Below are 13,732 nucleotides of genomic sequence, written 5' to 3' on the forward strand. Positions count from 1 at the left end.
TTTAGAATTAACTAAACTATGTTCTAGTGATTACAAGTTTAAACCTTCGAATAAGATAGCTTTATATGTATGAATCGAATGATGTTATGAACATCATTACTACCTTAAGTTCCTTGGATGAACCTACTGGAAAAGAGAAAAATGGATCTAGCTTCAATGGATCCTTGGATGGCTCAAAGTTCTTGAAGCAAAATCATGACACGAAAACAAGTTCAAGTAAGATCATCACTTGAAATAAGATTGTTATAGTTATAGAAATTGAACCAAAGTTTGAATATGATTATTACCTTGTATTAGAATGATAACCTACTGTAAGAAACAAAGATTTCTTGAGGTTGGATGATCACCTTACAAGATTGGAAGTGAGCTAGCAATCTTGAAAGTATTCTTGATTTTATGAAACTAGAACTTTTGAAATTTATGAAGAACACTTAGAACTTGAAGATAGAACTTGAGAGAGATCAATTAGATGAAGAAAATTGAAGAATGAAAGTGTTTGTAGGTGTTTTTGGTCGTTGGTGTATGGATTAGATATAAAGGATATGTAATTTTGTTTTCATGTAAATAAGTCATGAATGATTACTCATATTTTTGTAATTTTATGAGATATTTCATGCTAGTTGCCAAATGATGGTTCCCACATGTGTTAGGTGACTCACATGGGCTGCTAAGAGCTGATCATTGGAGTGTATATACCAATAGTACATACATCTAAAAGCTGTGTATTGTACGAGTACGAATACGGGTGCATACGAGTAGAATTGTTGATGAAACTGAACGAGGATGTAATTGTAAGCATTTTTGTTAAGTAGAAGTATTTTGATAAGTGCCTTGAAGTCTTTCAAAAGTGTATGAATACATATTAAAACACTACATGTATATACATTTTAACTGAGTCGTTAAGTCATCGTTAGTCGTTACATGTAAATGTTGTTTTGAAACCTTTAGGTTAACGATCTTGTTAAATGTTGTTAACCCAATGTTTATAATATCAAAAGAGATTTTAAATTATTATATTATCAAGATATTATGATGTACGAATATCTCTTAATATGATATATATACATTAAATGTCGTTACAACGATAATCGTTACATATATGTCTCGTTTCAAAATCATTAAGTTAGTAGTCTTGTTTTTACATATGTAGTTCATTGTTAATATACTTAATGATATGTTTACATATCATAATATCATGTTAACTATATATATAACCATATATATGTCATCATATAGTTTTTACAAGTTTTAACGTTCGTGAATCACCGGTCAACTTGGGTGGTCAATTGTCTATAAGAAACCTATTTCAATTAATCAAGTCTTAACAAGTTTGATTGCTTAACATGTTGGAAACATTTAATCATGTAAATATCAATCTCAATTAATATATATAAACATGGAAAAGTTCGGGTCACTACAATAACCAAAATACTTAAATTTAAGAAAGAATGGCATTATTGTAAACTAAAAAAATAGTGCAGGGTTAAAATGCATATATGATATGAAAAAAGGGGTACTAGGCCAGGAGTTGAACCTGGATTCTTTCAAGGATTAATATAGACGTCAACTATCCAGCCAAAACAGCTTTTTGTAATATTTACACTCATATATATATATAGGGGGAGATCAAGGGATAAGTGGTATATTTGGAATAAGGGGATAAGTAAAATGAGATTTTTATATCTTTTACATTAGAGCTCCAATTTAAAAAAAAAAGTTCCGTAATCTACTGACATTGTGTAGATTCATAATTTTTTTTTTCAACAGGAGCTTAAAATGCATGTGATGCATGTTAACGTGTTTTGAGGTTTTTTTGAGTTTTTTTTTTTTTTTTTTTTTTTTTTTTTAGGATTTAGCCCGATTTAGAGTTTAGGGTTTAGGGGTTAGGGTTTAGGGTTGAGGGTTTACTCGTAAACCCGAAAACACTAAACCCTAACCTCTAAACCCTAAACTCTAAACCGTCCGTATTAAAACTCGTTCTAAAACCCTAATTTCTAAACCCTAAACCCTAATTACTAAACCCTAAACACTGCTTTTTTAATCAAAAGTTATTTTTTCTTTATTTTTTGTTAAGATGCATCTGATGCATGAAAGGCAGTTAACATGCATCAAACAACGGATAACATGCATCAGATGCATCTTAACGCTCCAGTTGAAAAAAAAATTCTGAATCTACACAATGTCAGTAGATCACGGAATTTTTTTTTTAAATCGGAGCTGTAGAAAAAAAGATATAAAAATCACAAAATCACTTATTCCCTTATCCCACCAAGTACCACTTAGCGCTTGATCTTTGCCCTATATATATATATATATATATATATATATATATTACAAAATTAATCAAAAGTGAATGAACAGTAGCAATTGGATTTTTTCTAATTGAATATATACATTATTATAGTTAAAGAGCTTTTTGCAAATTTTAAAAGGTTTTAGAATAATGATAAAGATTTGATCCAATGAATACCTTTATTTGGATAAAAAGCTTAATGCTTTTACACTGAAGATTTTTTTTATTATTTAATATAGCATTTTGAATAATTTTATTATTTATTTTAACAGTTAATATAGCATTTGAATACAAACTACTACTAGTTAATAGTTAATAGTTAATAGTTACAAGTTAACATCTAGTTTTACCAAACATACTCATGAATCCTCTATCCTCTATATTACTAATTCGGTAGTGTAAGTGCACTTGTCAAGCTACCAGATCCCTTAAACATTTATCTATTTTCTCCTAATTTTAAATTATTTTCACTAATTACAAGATAATAACACGTGTCCCCTAAAACCACATATTAAATCAAAACTACGTTTCAATCACGTACAAGCTCTTATGTCTCTCAAAAATCAAAATTGAAAACCCTAAACAAGTGAATCAAGCAGTTTATGGCCTCTCTCTAACTCTTTACGCAGATCCACCGCAACCCTAATCTCCTTCGATCTCATCTCCTGCGATTTCAAAAATCACTCAAAGCAGGTACATTCGATTACATCTATTAATCAACAGATTTTAATCATCAGCGACCATCTTTTTTTAGCAAGACGTATCGATTAATGAGTTATGGTTTTTGTTTAATTTTTATTAATATTGATATTCATATATCGATTTTGTGATGGATGAATCTTATTATTTTTCTTCTTAAGGTTCTGTTTTTTCCTTTTCTGGTTGTTTTATCAAGTCTCGAAAAGATCCTAAATGGATTATCAATTTAAAACAGGTTTTTCATCTGAGGTCCCTAAATCAGAAGTTGCAACTTTGAGCCATAAGGGCTTTTTATGTTCATTTTCTGCATTTCGTTCAGGTATTATTGAATGTTTGATGTTTTATTAGTTCAGTTTTTGACCTAAATTTACTGCTGAACTGCATATTTAAAACTAGATTAATTATTTCCATTTAATTGAACCATATTATTTTGGGAATGTATATGTAATACCGTATTTTTTTCATTGCAAAAGCTTCTGTACCATTTGAATAAGTACCAAGAATCTACTAAGATTAAGTTTAAGCCATGGTGACAAGGTGATATAGTGTGAATCATTGCCTCATTGGAGTTTTTTAATGTTCATAAAATACAAATTTTATTTTCTCTTTTTTCTATTACTGTCCCATTCCATTGATTTTTATTGATACAGGCTGTTTGAAGATCTCCGGACTTGGATGACAACGATTCTATTCGTGACCATGAAGACCATTAAAGTAAAATCGTATATTCTGCTTTTACATAAGATGTTTTGGTTGATAAAGTGATGTTCAATTGTGTTTGCTACCTTTGCTAACGAGGTTCAGTTCTGGTCTAATGAGCCTATATTTGTTGATGGTGATGTTGGTGATGATTGTTTGCCATCTTCAACCTAAGTTGGTGACAGTTAGTTGGTAAGGTTTAATGGTTATTTGAACGAGACTGCTGGTGGCAGCTACTCAGGTAGCACGCATTTGTGGTTGCTAATGGTATGTTTGTTATTTGCTTAAATGTTTTTATTTTTTGGCATTTTTATTCTAGCTTGTGTACCTTTCCTGATAGTTATGGTTTGTTTTGCTTTGTTAGTTGTTGATTGTTGGGTTTTTTTTACTTGCAGTTGCTTCTCCCATCAATGTTACGCAAACTTCTTCAGGAGGACATTCTACTTTCTTTGTTCCTTATAATATAAATCTCAGTTTTCAGACACATAGGTAATGCAATTGTCATAATTATATGTTTAGTTGCTTATTATTTACGTCTGCCTTTTTTGATATTTAATTTTATTTTCTGCTCCCACTTTTACTTATGTTGTCATCTTATATGTGTTGGTGCTTTGATTGTGTAGGTGCTTCGGTTTTCTATCGTGATTTGGGTGAATGTAATCACCTTTACAGGTACTCTTAAGTCTTTTTTGGTATGAAAAAATATATAGTAGAAGCATAATGACGATAGAAAACAATTATAAGCAACTATATATAGTAGAAGCATAATACCTTAAAGATTATATAGAAAGCATTACTCGGCCGCTTGAACCGAATCTTCTTTTTTCGGTTTTCAAAACTACATTTTTCAAACATTAATAGCATTAATAAAACGCTTGAACTTTCTCTTCTTTTCTAAAAAAGAATTCACAAGTGTGGAGCAGGATCTGTTGTGGTACATTGGCTCTCAACGAACAAATTTATTCATATTTGAAACACATCAAACTGAAGAAGACAATAAGAGCCTTCCCAAATAGGTATGATCTTTTAAATCATCCAGTGTCATAATTCTTTTGTAGTGGTAACATTTCTGACCCATAACTTGTGAATGAGTTGTTTTGGACTATGACACTATGTCTTAATATTTAGGAGATCAAAATGGTTTGTTACAAAGTATTATGGTGTAAAATTATAACGGGTCAGATGTGTTAAAAAGTTCCACCAAAGCTTATTTTTAGTGAATGCTACCTTCTAAGTCAAACTATAATGGGTGATTGTTATAATGTATCTGCTTGTACAGCAGTGGATAGATGAAAACAGGACAAGATACAATAATGGCCCAGGCTCAGTAGCAATTCGCTATGCAGGTAATATTCATTGTTTTCTGTATAATTTATTAAGTTCACAACACATACCAATTTAACTAAACTATTTAAGTATATACTTGGTATGTAGAAAATGGCAATGCATATTGGTGGTTATAATCTTCCTGGACCAGGGACAGGGGTTAAAGCACCTAATGAGACTACAACTAAAGTTTTGTGCTTAACTGAGGTACTTAAAATGACTCATTTCTTATTTGTTCTTTGAAACGTTTGTGCATATAGCATTTAAATGAGCATATGATCTTGGATGAAGATTATTACTAATGATGACCTGATGGATGACGAAGAATACATACAATGTCACAAGTACTTTTGTGGGTGAATTCATTAAGAGCCCGTGCGGCTCCATCAAGTTTTGATCTCTTATTCTCATTTAAATGCAATGAAAATGTCCTCTATAAGTTAATCTCCCGATCTCTTGATCTCTTGCGACGCACGGGCTCTTAAAATGTCCTCTATAAGTTAATTTAATGGCTGCATATTATACCTTAAATTGGCCGTTTTATAAAATGCAAATACCAAGATGTTCGTTAATTTACGTAACAAGCACATAACTGTATCCTTTTTGTGTTGCACTGCTTGACTTATATCCAATGCGTCTCAACTCAGTGTGTGTCACGTAAATGTTGTTATTATACTGTTATATGTGTACTGTTGATTCAGTTTTTTTCCAATTTGACATGTGGTTATTGATATCTTTATTTGCAATCCGTATTTTTCAGTTGACCAAACGAGGTGGATGGGTGAAAATAGACTTTTCAGGACCCGGGTATTTACAGGATGGGGTTAATGGCTCACGTTGCTTTTGATACTCCTGGAGTTAACCGAGACAAGTTAGATTTTATTGATACATTAATATTAATTTTATGCGCTACTTCAAAATATTCAAATTGTGACTAATTTTTAACTTATGTTATCTCATCTTCCAGGTGCATAAAAATGGCAATCGTGCATTATATTGCAGAAGGTACCTCATATTATTTCTTAATTCTATAATCTTATTTTGTATGTTAGGCCCTGTTGCCCCCACGATAGTTGAAACCCATAATGTATTGGTATGACAAATGTCGGGTCTTTGGGGATTAGGTGGCAAAATGGGTAAGGGTTAAATTTGTACTAACTGAGATATTTTGTCTTTTGTTTGGAGTTTATCGTTCATAATAATGTTTTTTATGCGCTCTGATGATTATGTATGTTGTTTATCCTATGTTAAACTACTCATTTTATCATCTAAATATGTCATTTGATTCATAGTAGGTAATATTTTATACACACATAATCTATTATTTGTAGGGTATTTGTATTGTTTCAAGTAAGGCAGAAATCCATGTGTTCTACACCTGTTAGTTCTAAAGGAGAATCATTATTAGTTCTAAAGGAGAATCATGTGCAGGTGAAGTAGCTGAATGTTGGACCAATCTTGACATAAAGTAATAAGTTAGAGGTTTATTTTGTGAAATTATATCTCAAATGGATTTGAGGAGGTGGAACATGTGAACGGATAACAAGTGGGCTAGCCGTCATTGTTTTCAATTTTGCTTCTTCCTTTACTTTTCTACTTTATTCTAGACTTGGTTATCCTAGATTATTCTAGACTAGACTTGATTAACTTAATGAATAAGGTTAATCAACTATAAATAGGGATGTAATAAGGAGATTGTAATAAGAGTTTTTCTATAATTGGAGAAGGATTTTCAATAAGTTCTTGTTCTTAAATTTTACTATTCTGTTTTATAATCTGGTACCAAATTTCTTCAATTGGGATCAGAGCTGAGTTACAAAAGGGATCGTGTTGTTGATCAAAAGGACTAGATCAATCACCAGATTCTAAGACAGAAAAATACGAGCGTCGATCGAAGACCAGATTCATGGGGGATATTATCAATACCTCGGATGCAATCAAGGATACCAGCCATCTTACGTTCCAGTGCCCTATCCTAACTGCGACCAATTATCCCATCTGGTCGCTTAGGATCAAAGCGATTTTTAAGGCACATGAAATCTGGGAATCAATTGAACCTGGAACTGATGTCGATCAGAAAAAGGATAATGCTGCAATCGCTTATCTGTATCAGTCTTTACCTGAAGACTTGATTCTTCAAGTTGCAGGTTGCACCCATGCGAAGGAAATCTGGGATGCAATCAAGACCCGTCACCTTGGAGTTGAACGAGTGATGGAGGCTAGGCTTCAAACTCTTAAAGCTGAATTTGAAGCAGCAAGGATGAAAGATAACGAAAAAATTGATGATTTTGCAGCAAAACTTTCTGGAATTGCCTCAAAATCAGCTGCACTTGGAACCGTCATTGAGGAAACCACGTTGGTGAGAAAAATATTAACTGCCATACCAGAAAAATTCTTAAATATGGCAGCCACTATCGAACAACTGGTTGATCTCAAACGGTGAAATTCCAGGAAGTTGTGGGTAGGCTAAAAGCTTACGAAGAACGAACCAGTCTAAAGACTACAAATAACAGCCATGACCAACTTCTGTTGTCCTATGAAGGATGGGACTCAAGAAAGAAAAGGGAAAACAACTTTGGTCGAGGTCGAGGGAATGGCCAAGACACCCGGGGTAGGGGCCGAGGTCGTGGACAGTTTGGTGGTCGAGGAAGGGGTTCAGGCCGCGGACAAAACTTTTTTGCTGGTAGACAAATAACTGAAAACTTAATTAAAGATCGATCAAAGCTGCAGTGTTTTCGATGTGATGCATTTGGACACTTCTCATCGGATTGTCCAACACGAAAGAAAAGAGAACAAGCAAATTTGACTCAAGCTAGATCAACCGAACTACCAGTGGCTAATGATGACAGACCTGCACTATTGATGTCCGCAACCAATCAAAGAAGCGAGAAGGAAGTAATTCATCTAAGTGAAAAGAAGGTTTTTCCAGCAAAGTATGAGTCACATGATGGTGGAGAAAACATGTGGTACTTAGATACTGGAGCAACAAACCACATGACAGGAAACAAAGGACTGTTTTCAAAACTTGATACGGATATTGGCGGTACAGTGAGATTTGGGGATAACTCGTGTGTGGATATAGAAGGAAGAGGATCTATTCTTTTAACATGTAAGAATGGTGAACAACGTTTGTTGACCGACATACTTTATATCCCATACTTAAAGACTAACATATTTAGTCTTGGGCAAGCTGAAGAAGGGGGTTGTGTAATCTTGATCAAACATGGTTTCTTATATATGTTTGAGGTAGATGGATCGCTGCTAATGAAGGTTCAAAGGTCCCCTAATCGGTTGTATAAAATTAATCTCGAGGTTGGGACACCAATCTGTTTACATGCCAAGATTGATGATCCAGCATGGTTGTGGCATGCCCGTCTCGGTCATGTGAACTTTGATACAATAAAGCGGCTAGGGACCAACAATCTAGTGGATGGAGTGCCGGTTATTGATCACCCTACACAGATGTGTGAAGCATGTTTAGCAGGGAAACATTCACGACAAAATTTTCCTGTCCAGACGACTTTTAGAGCCCAAAATCCACTGGAACAGGTTTATGCAGACATGTGCGGACCCATATCCCCTGCTACCCAAGCGGGAAACAAGTACGTTATGCTGATTGTTGATGATCACAGCAGGTTTATGTGGTCTTTCATGTTAAAAACCAAAGGAGAGGCATTTGAGCAATTCAAGAAATTCAAGGCGATTGCTGAAAATCAATATGGAAGGAAAATAAAGGTCCTTAGAACTGATCGGGGAGGAGAATTGACATCCAACGAGTTCAATCAATATTGTGATTATGCTGGAATCACAAGACAGTTGACTGCACCTTACACGCCACAGCAGAATGGTATCGTTGAAAGGCGAAATCGAACAGTGATGAGCACAACAAGGAGTATTCTTAAAGCAATGGATATGCCACAAAGTCTCTGGGCTGAAGCAGTACGTCACTCGGTTTATATTCTAAACAGGTTGTTCACGAAGATTCTGAAAAATCAAACACCGTATGAGGCTTTAAAAGGAAGAAGACCAAATCTTGATCATTTACGGGTGTTTGGATGTGTTGGATATGTGAAAGTACCTTCAGATCAAGTAAAAAAACTTGATGACATAAGTATTCCTATGGTTTATTTAGGAACTGAACCAGGAACTAAGGCACATCGTATGTATGATCCCGAGAAGATGAAAATAGTAATCAGTCGAGATGTGGAATTTGATGAAGCACGCAAATGGGATTGGCATTCCGGAGTAGAAAACAATCAAGAACCTAATCACAAAGGAGAATTCGTGATACATATAAACCCCGGTGAAGTTTTCTCGGCTGATCAAAATTCCGAAAATGGGCCTACTGAACCAGGCAGCCCAAGTAGCTCATATAGCCCACAAAGCAGCAACTCCTCAAGTCAAGGAAGATCGACCAATGAGGAAAGCATAACACATTCTGATGTTAGCAGTCCTGAAACAACAGTAAAACAACGAGGACCTATGCTGTCTCGTCTCCCGACAGATACAGTCAATGAGTCAGATCCATCTATGGCAGAAGAGGAGACATATGATGATACACCACCTCGAGGTTGGAAAAATCAAAGTGATATATATGATCTTCTTCTTACCGAAGGAGAACCAACAAATTTCAAGGAAGCTACAAGACATAAAGAATGGAAGCAAGCTATGGAAGGTGAAATAGCTTCCATTGAAAGGAATAATACTTGGGAGTTAATGGATCTACCTCAAGGACACCGACCTATTGGACTAAAATGGGTATACAAAATTAAAAGGGATGCAAAAGGAAATGTCACACGACATAAAGCACGACTAGTTGCCAAAGGCTACATCCAAACACATGGTGTAGACTTTGACGAGGTATTCGCACCCGTAGCTAGACTTGAGACTGTTAGACTTATTCTAGCTTTGGCAGCCCAAAGAGGGTGGGATGTTCATCACCTAGATGTTAAAACAGCATTTCTACACGGTGACCTCAAGGAAGAAGTCTTCGTATCTCAACCGGAAGGTTTGTGATAAAGGGGAAGGAACAAAAGGTGTACAGACTGTCAAAGGCTCTCTATGGCCTGAAGCAAGCCCCACGTGCTTGGAATACAAAATTAGATGGAGTTCTAAAGGAATATGGATTTCGAAGGTGTAAGCTTGAACAGGCTGTATACACAAAAAGAACACAAGAAGGATCACCTTTGGTAGGAATTTATGTTGATGATTTGATTGTAACGGGTAATAACCTGGAGAAAATCAAACAATTCAAAAGGCAAATGGAAGATAAATTCGAGATGAGTGATTTGGGCTTACTTTCTTATTATCTCGGACTCGAAGTAATACAAGGCATAGATGGAATAAAAATTCATTAATCAAGATATGCTAAAAGAATCCTAGAGGAATCAGGAATGTGGGAGTGCAATTTCACCAAATATTCAATGGGACCAGGTCTGAAGTTGATGAAAGATGATGGCAGCAAATGTGTTGATGCAACTGAATACCGGAAAACAATTGGATGCCTTCGGTATTTAACTCATACACGGCCGGATCTTGCATACTCGGTGGGATATGCAAGTAGGTATTTGCAAACTCCTAAAATTACTCATCTTCAAGCTGTTAAGCAAATTCTCAGGTACTTGAAAGGTACAGTAGACCTGGGTATTCACTATCGAAGGAATGGTAGCAATAACCTACTTGGATTTAGTGACAGCAGCTTCTCGGTGGACCCAGATGATGGAAAGGGTACTACTGGATTAGTGTTCTACTTTGATGATGGACCTATTGCTTGGAATTCACAAAAACAACAAACAGTGGCCTTATCATCCTGCGAAGCAGAATTTATGGCTGCTACTGCAGCAGCTTGTCAAGCAATATGGTTAAGGGGACTCTTAGCTGAAATAACTGGAAGAAAAGAAGAACAAGTCCTGATCAAAGTTGATAATAAGTCAGCAATATCATTGATGAAAAATCCGGTATTTCATGGAAGAAGTAAGCATATCGACACACGGTATCATTTCATACGAGAATGTGTTGAAATGGAGAAGATTAAAGTTGAACACATCAGTGGGGATCAGCAACGGGCTGATATTCTTACAAAAGCATTGCCGAAGTTAAAGTTTGCTGAAATGGGAGAGATTCTTGGGGTTCAAAGGATTGAAGACTCAAAGAAATAAATGATTACTCAAGGTCAAGATTGGGGGGGTGATTGTTGGACCAATCTTGACATAAAGTAATAAGTTAGAGGTTTATTTTGTGAAATTATATCTCAAATGGATTTGAGGAGGTGGAACATGTGAACGGATAACAAGTGGGCTAGCCGTCATTGTTTTCAATTTTGCTTCTTCCTTTACTTTTCTACTTTATTCTAGACTTGGTTATCCTAGATTATTCTAGACTAGACTTGATTAACTTAATGGATAAGGTTAATCAACTATAAATAGGGATGTAATAAGGAGATTGTAATAAGAGTTTTTCTATAATTGGAGAAGGATTTCCAATAAGTTCTTGTTCTTAAATTTTACTATTCTGTCTTATAATCTGGTACCAAATTTCTTCACTGAAAGTCGAACTTTTATTGTAGTTTCAACAATATAATAAGTTAGTGATGATATGTATAAATGTACATGTATTAGTGCCTTGTCTCTTGCATTTTAGATTAGTGTTATAATATAATGTCTGAGTGTATAATATGTTATAATTGAGATGACGATGATTTGATTTTATCTTTTGAGATGATTAATGTTATTTTTTGCAGGTGGTATAGCTATAATATGCTAATGACAGTGGCAACCATAATATCAGGCAATGTTAGTCTTGCTAAAGTGATCCTAATAGTAATTTAAATTTCTTTGGCAATATTTTTATAAACAAATAGATATTTTCATGCATTTTTTTTGGTAGGAGAACAATTTGTTTATACAGTAGTGGAATTCTATGTGTTGTAGGCCCTAATAGTAGTTTAAATGTCTTTTATAAGACAAGTAAATTATTTTTAAAAAATAGATATATGAAAGTATTTTTTTGGTAGGATAATATTTTTTTATACTGTTGTGGGATTCTATATGTTGTAGTATGCATGCAGTATCTGTGCGTATGTTAATGTTTGTGCAAAGTTAATTTTATTATTTAATATATAGTTAATATATTTGAAGCACACATTTGGTGTTGATGGACAGTGTAAGAGACAATGGTAGTTTGGGTAATAAACATACAAGGACACATTGTTCATTGGTTGATGAAAGTACACATTAAAATTGGTTGCAACTGTTTGGTAGGTTATTTGATTTTTAAGTAATATTTGATGTTTAGTTGGTTGTTATATAAATTGATGATGAATTTTTGTCATTTGATGTTTATTCTAATGAAATGTTTACTGGTGACAATTTATTAGCGACACAAGTTATGTTATGTGTAGGTGGAGTGTATTACAATAGACGGTGAATGATTTACTTGGTCATTAAGCCTGGAAAACGGGTCGGGTTGGGTTGGGTCGAGACCCAAATGGGTATATGTCAAACCGGGTCATGGAACTATTTGTGTTAATGCATAATCTATTAGGTTTGTATGATGAATTTACTGTTAGGTTGAATAACTAAACATGATATTCAAGTTTGGAGGACTATTGGAAGATGTGTTCGTAAAATGCCACTTTGTTTACTCTACGCCAACCGTGTGTCCAAATTATAAGGTTCTGGTTGTCACAAACAGTTTAAAAAATATAATGACTTGATCGGACAACTTCAATTTCATTAGTAATTACTTTCGTCATTGTAATTGTGTAATACAAGTTATTGATGCCAATAGTAATGCATTCAAATACTATTTTTAAGCTACCGTGCAACGCATGAGCTCTTAAATGTATATTTGGTTGTGAAAAAATAGTGTCCATATCATATCGTTAATTGATATAACATTTTACGATTCAAGTTTGTTTGCTGAAGAGTCCTTGTGCAACACACGGACTCTTAAATGTTAATGAAACTGAAGTTGTGCGATCAAGTCTTTATGTTATTGATTCATAGTTGCTTGCTCAAAAAACAAAAATGATGCTATATTATTATCTATATTACTATTATTTTAGTTGTTTAGTACATATCAAGTTATATTGATATTGGATAATATTGATATTGTCAATTATCATTTTGTAATATGATATAACATTTTACATTTTAGATTTATTTTACTTAAGAGTACCTGTGCAATGCACGGGCTCTTAAATCTAGTTGATTTTATATTTCATATTTGTAACTTTATAAAAAAGAATAAACACAACTATAAAATTAAACAAAAGAATTTAAAAATCAATATTAGAAAGAAATATTTATATTTCTAATTAACATAATAGCTTTAATATTTTAATATATCAATGAATATGTTTAGCATTTTATGCTGATATTCAAGCAAGTCAAATGGAGGGTGTGAGTTGACGTGTAATTTGTTTATAAATTTATTGCTTAACTAGTTGTCTGGTTCGATTTGTTTATATACTTGTTGCTGCCTTTTGATTCTATATTTGTATGATGCAATGATGCTGCTTTAAAAAAGTATGTGTTGGTGTTAATTTTTAATCTATTTGTTAATTGACAAACAATTATGCCTCCTCATATATAATTATTTGGTGCTCAAAATAAAATAAATAAGAAATAACAAGAACCTAGTCAATTTTTACAACTTTCCTTGAATAAAATATAGTTAAAGAAAACAATGTTAGAGAAAATAATGTTGAAGAGA

General features: G+C 33.8%; 1 protein-coding gene across 1 annotated transcript; it reads left to right on the forward strand.

Moving 5' to 3' along the window:
• Positions 1 to 10,410: 10,410 nt before the first annotated feature.
• On the forward strand, positions 10,411 to 11,175 carry LOC139852012 (secreted RxLR effector protein 161-like). The gene has a single exon (XM_071841231.1). It carries the CDS (start codon positions 10,411 to 10,413, stop codon positions 11,173 to 11,175), a length of 765 nt encoding a protein of 254 aa, XP_071697332.1.
• The last annotated feature ends 2,557 nt before the right edge of the window (positions 11,176 to 13,732 follow it).

This window comes from Rutidosis leptorrhynchoides, chromosome 1, assembly GCF_046630445.1.
Source record: "Rutidosis leptorrhynchoides isolate AG116_Rl617_1_P2 chromosome 1, CSIRO_AGI_Rlap_v1, whole genome shotgun sequence".
Lineage (NCBI taxonomy): Eukaryota > Viridiplantae > Streptophyta > Magnoliopsida > Asterales > Asteraceae > Rutidosis > Rutidosis leptorrhynchoides.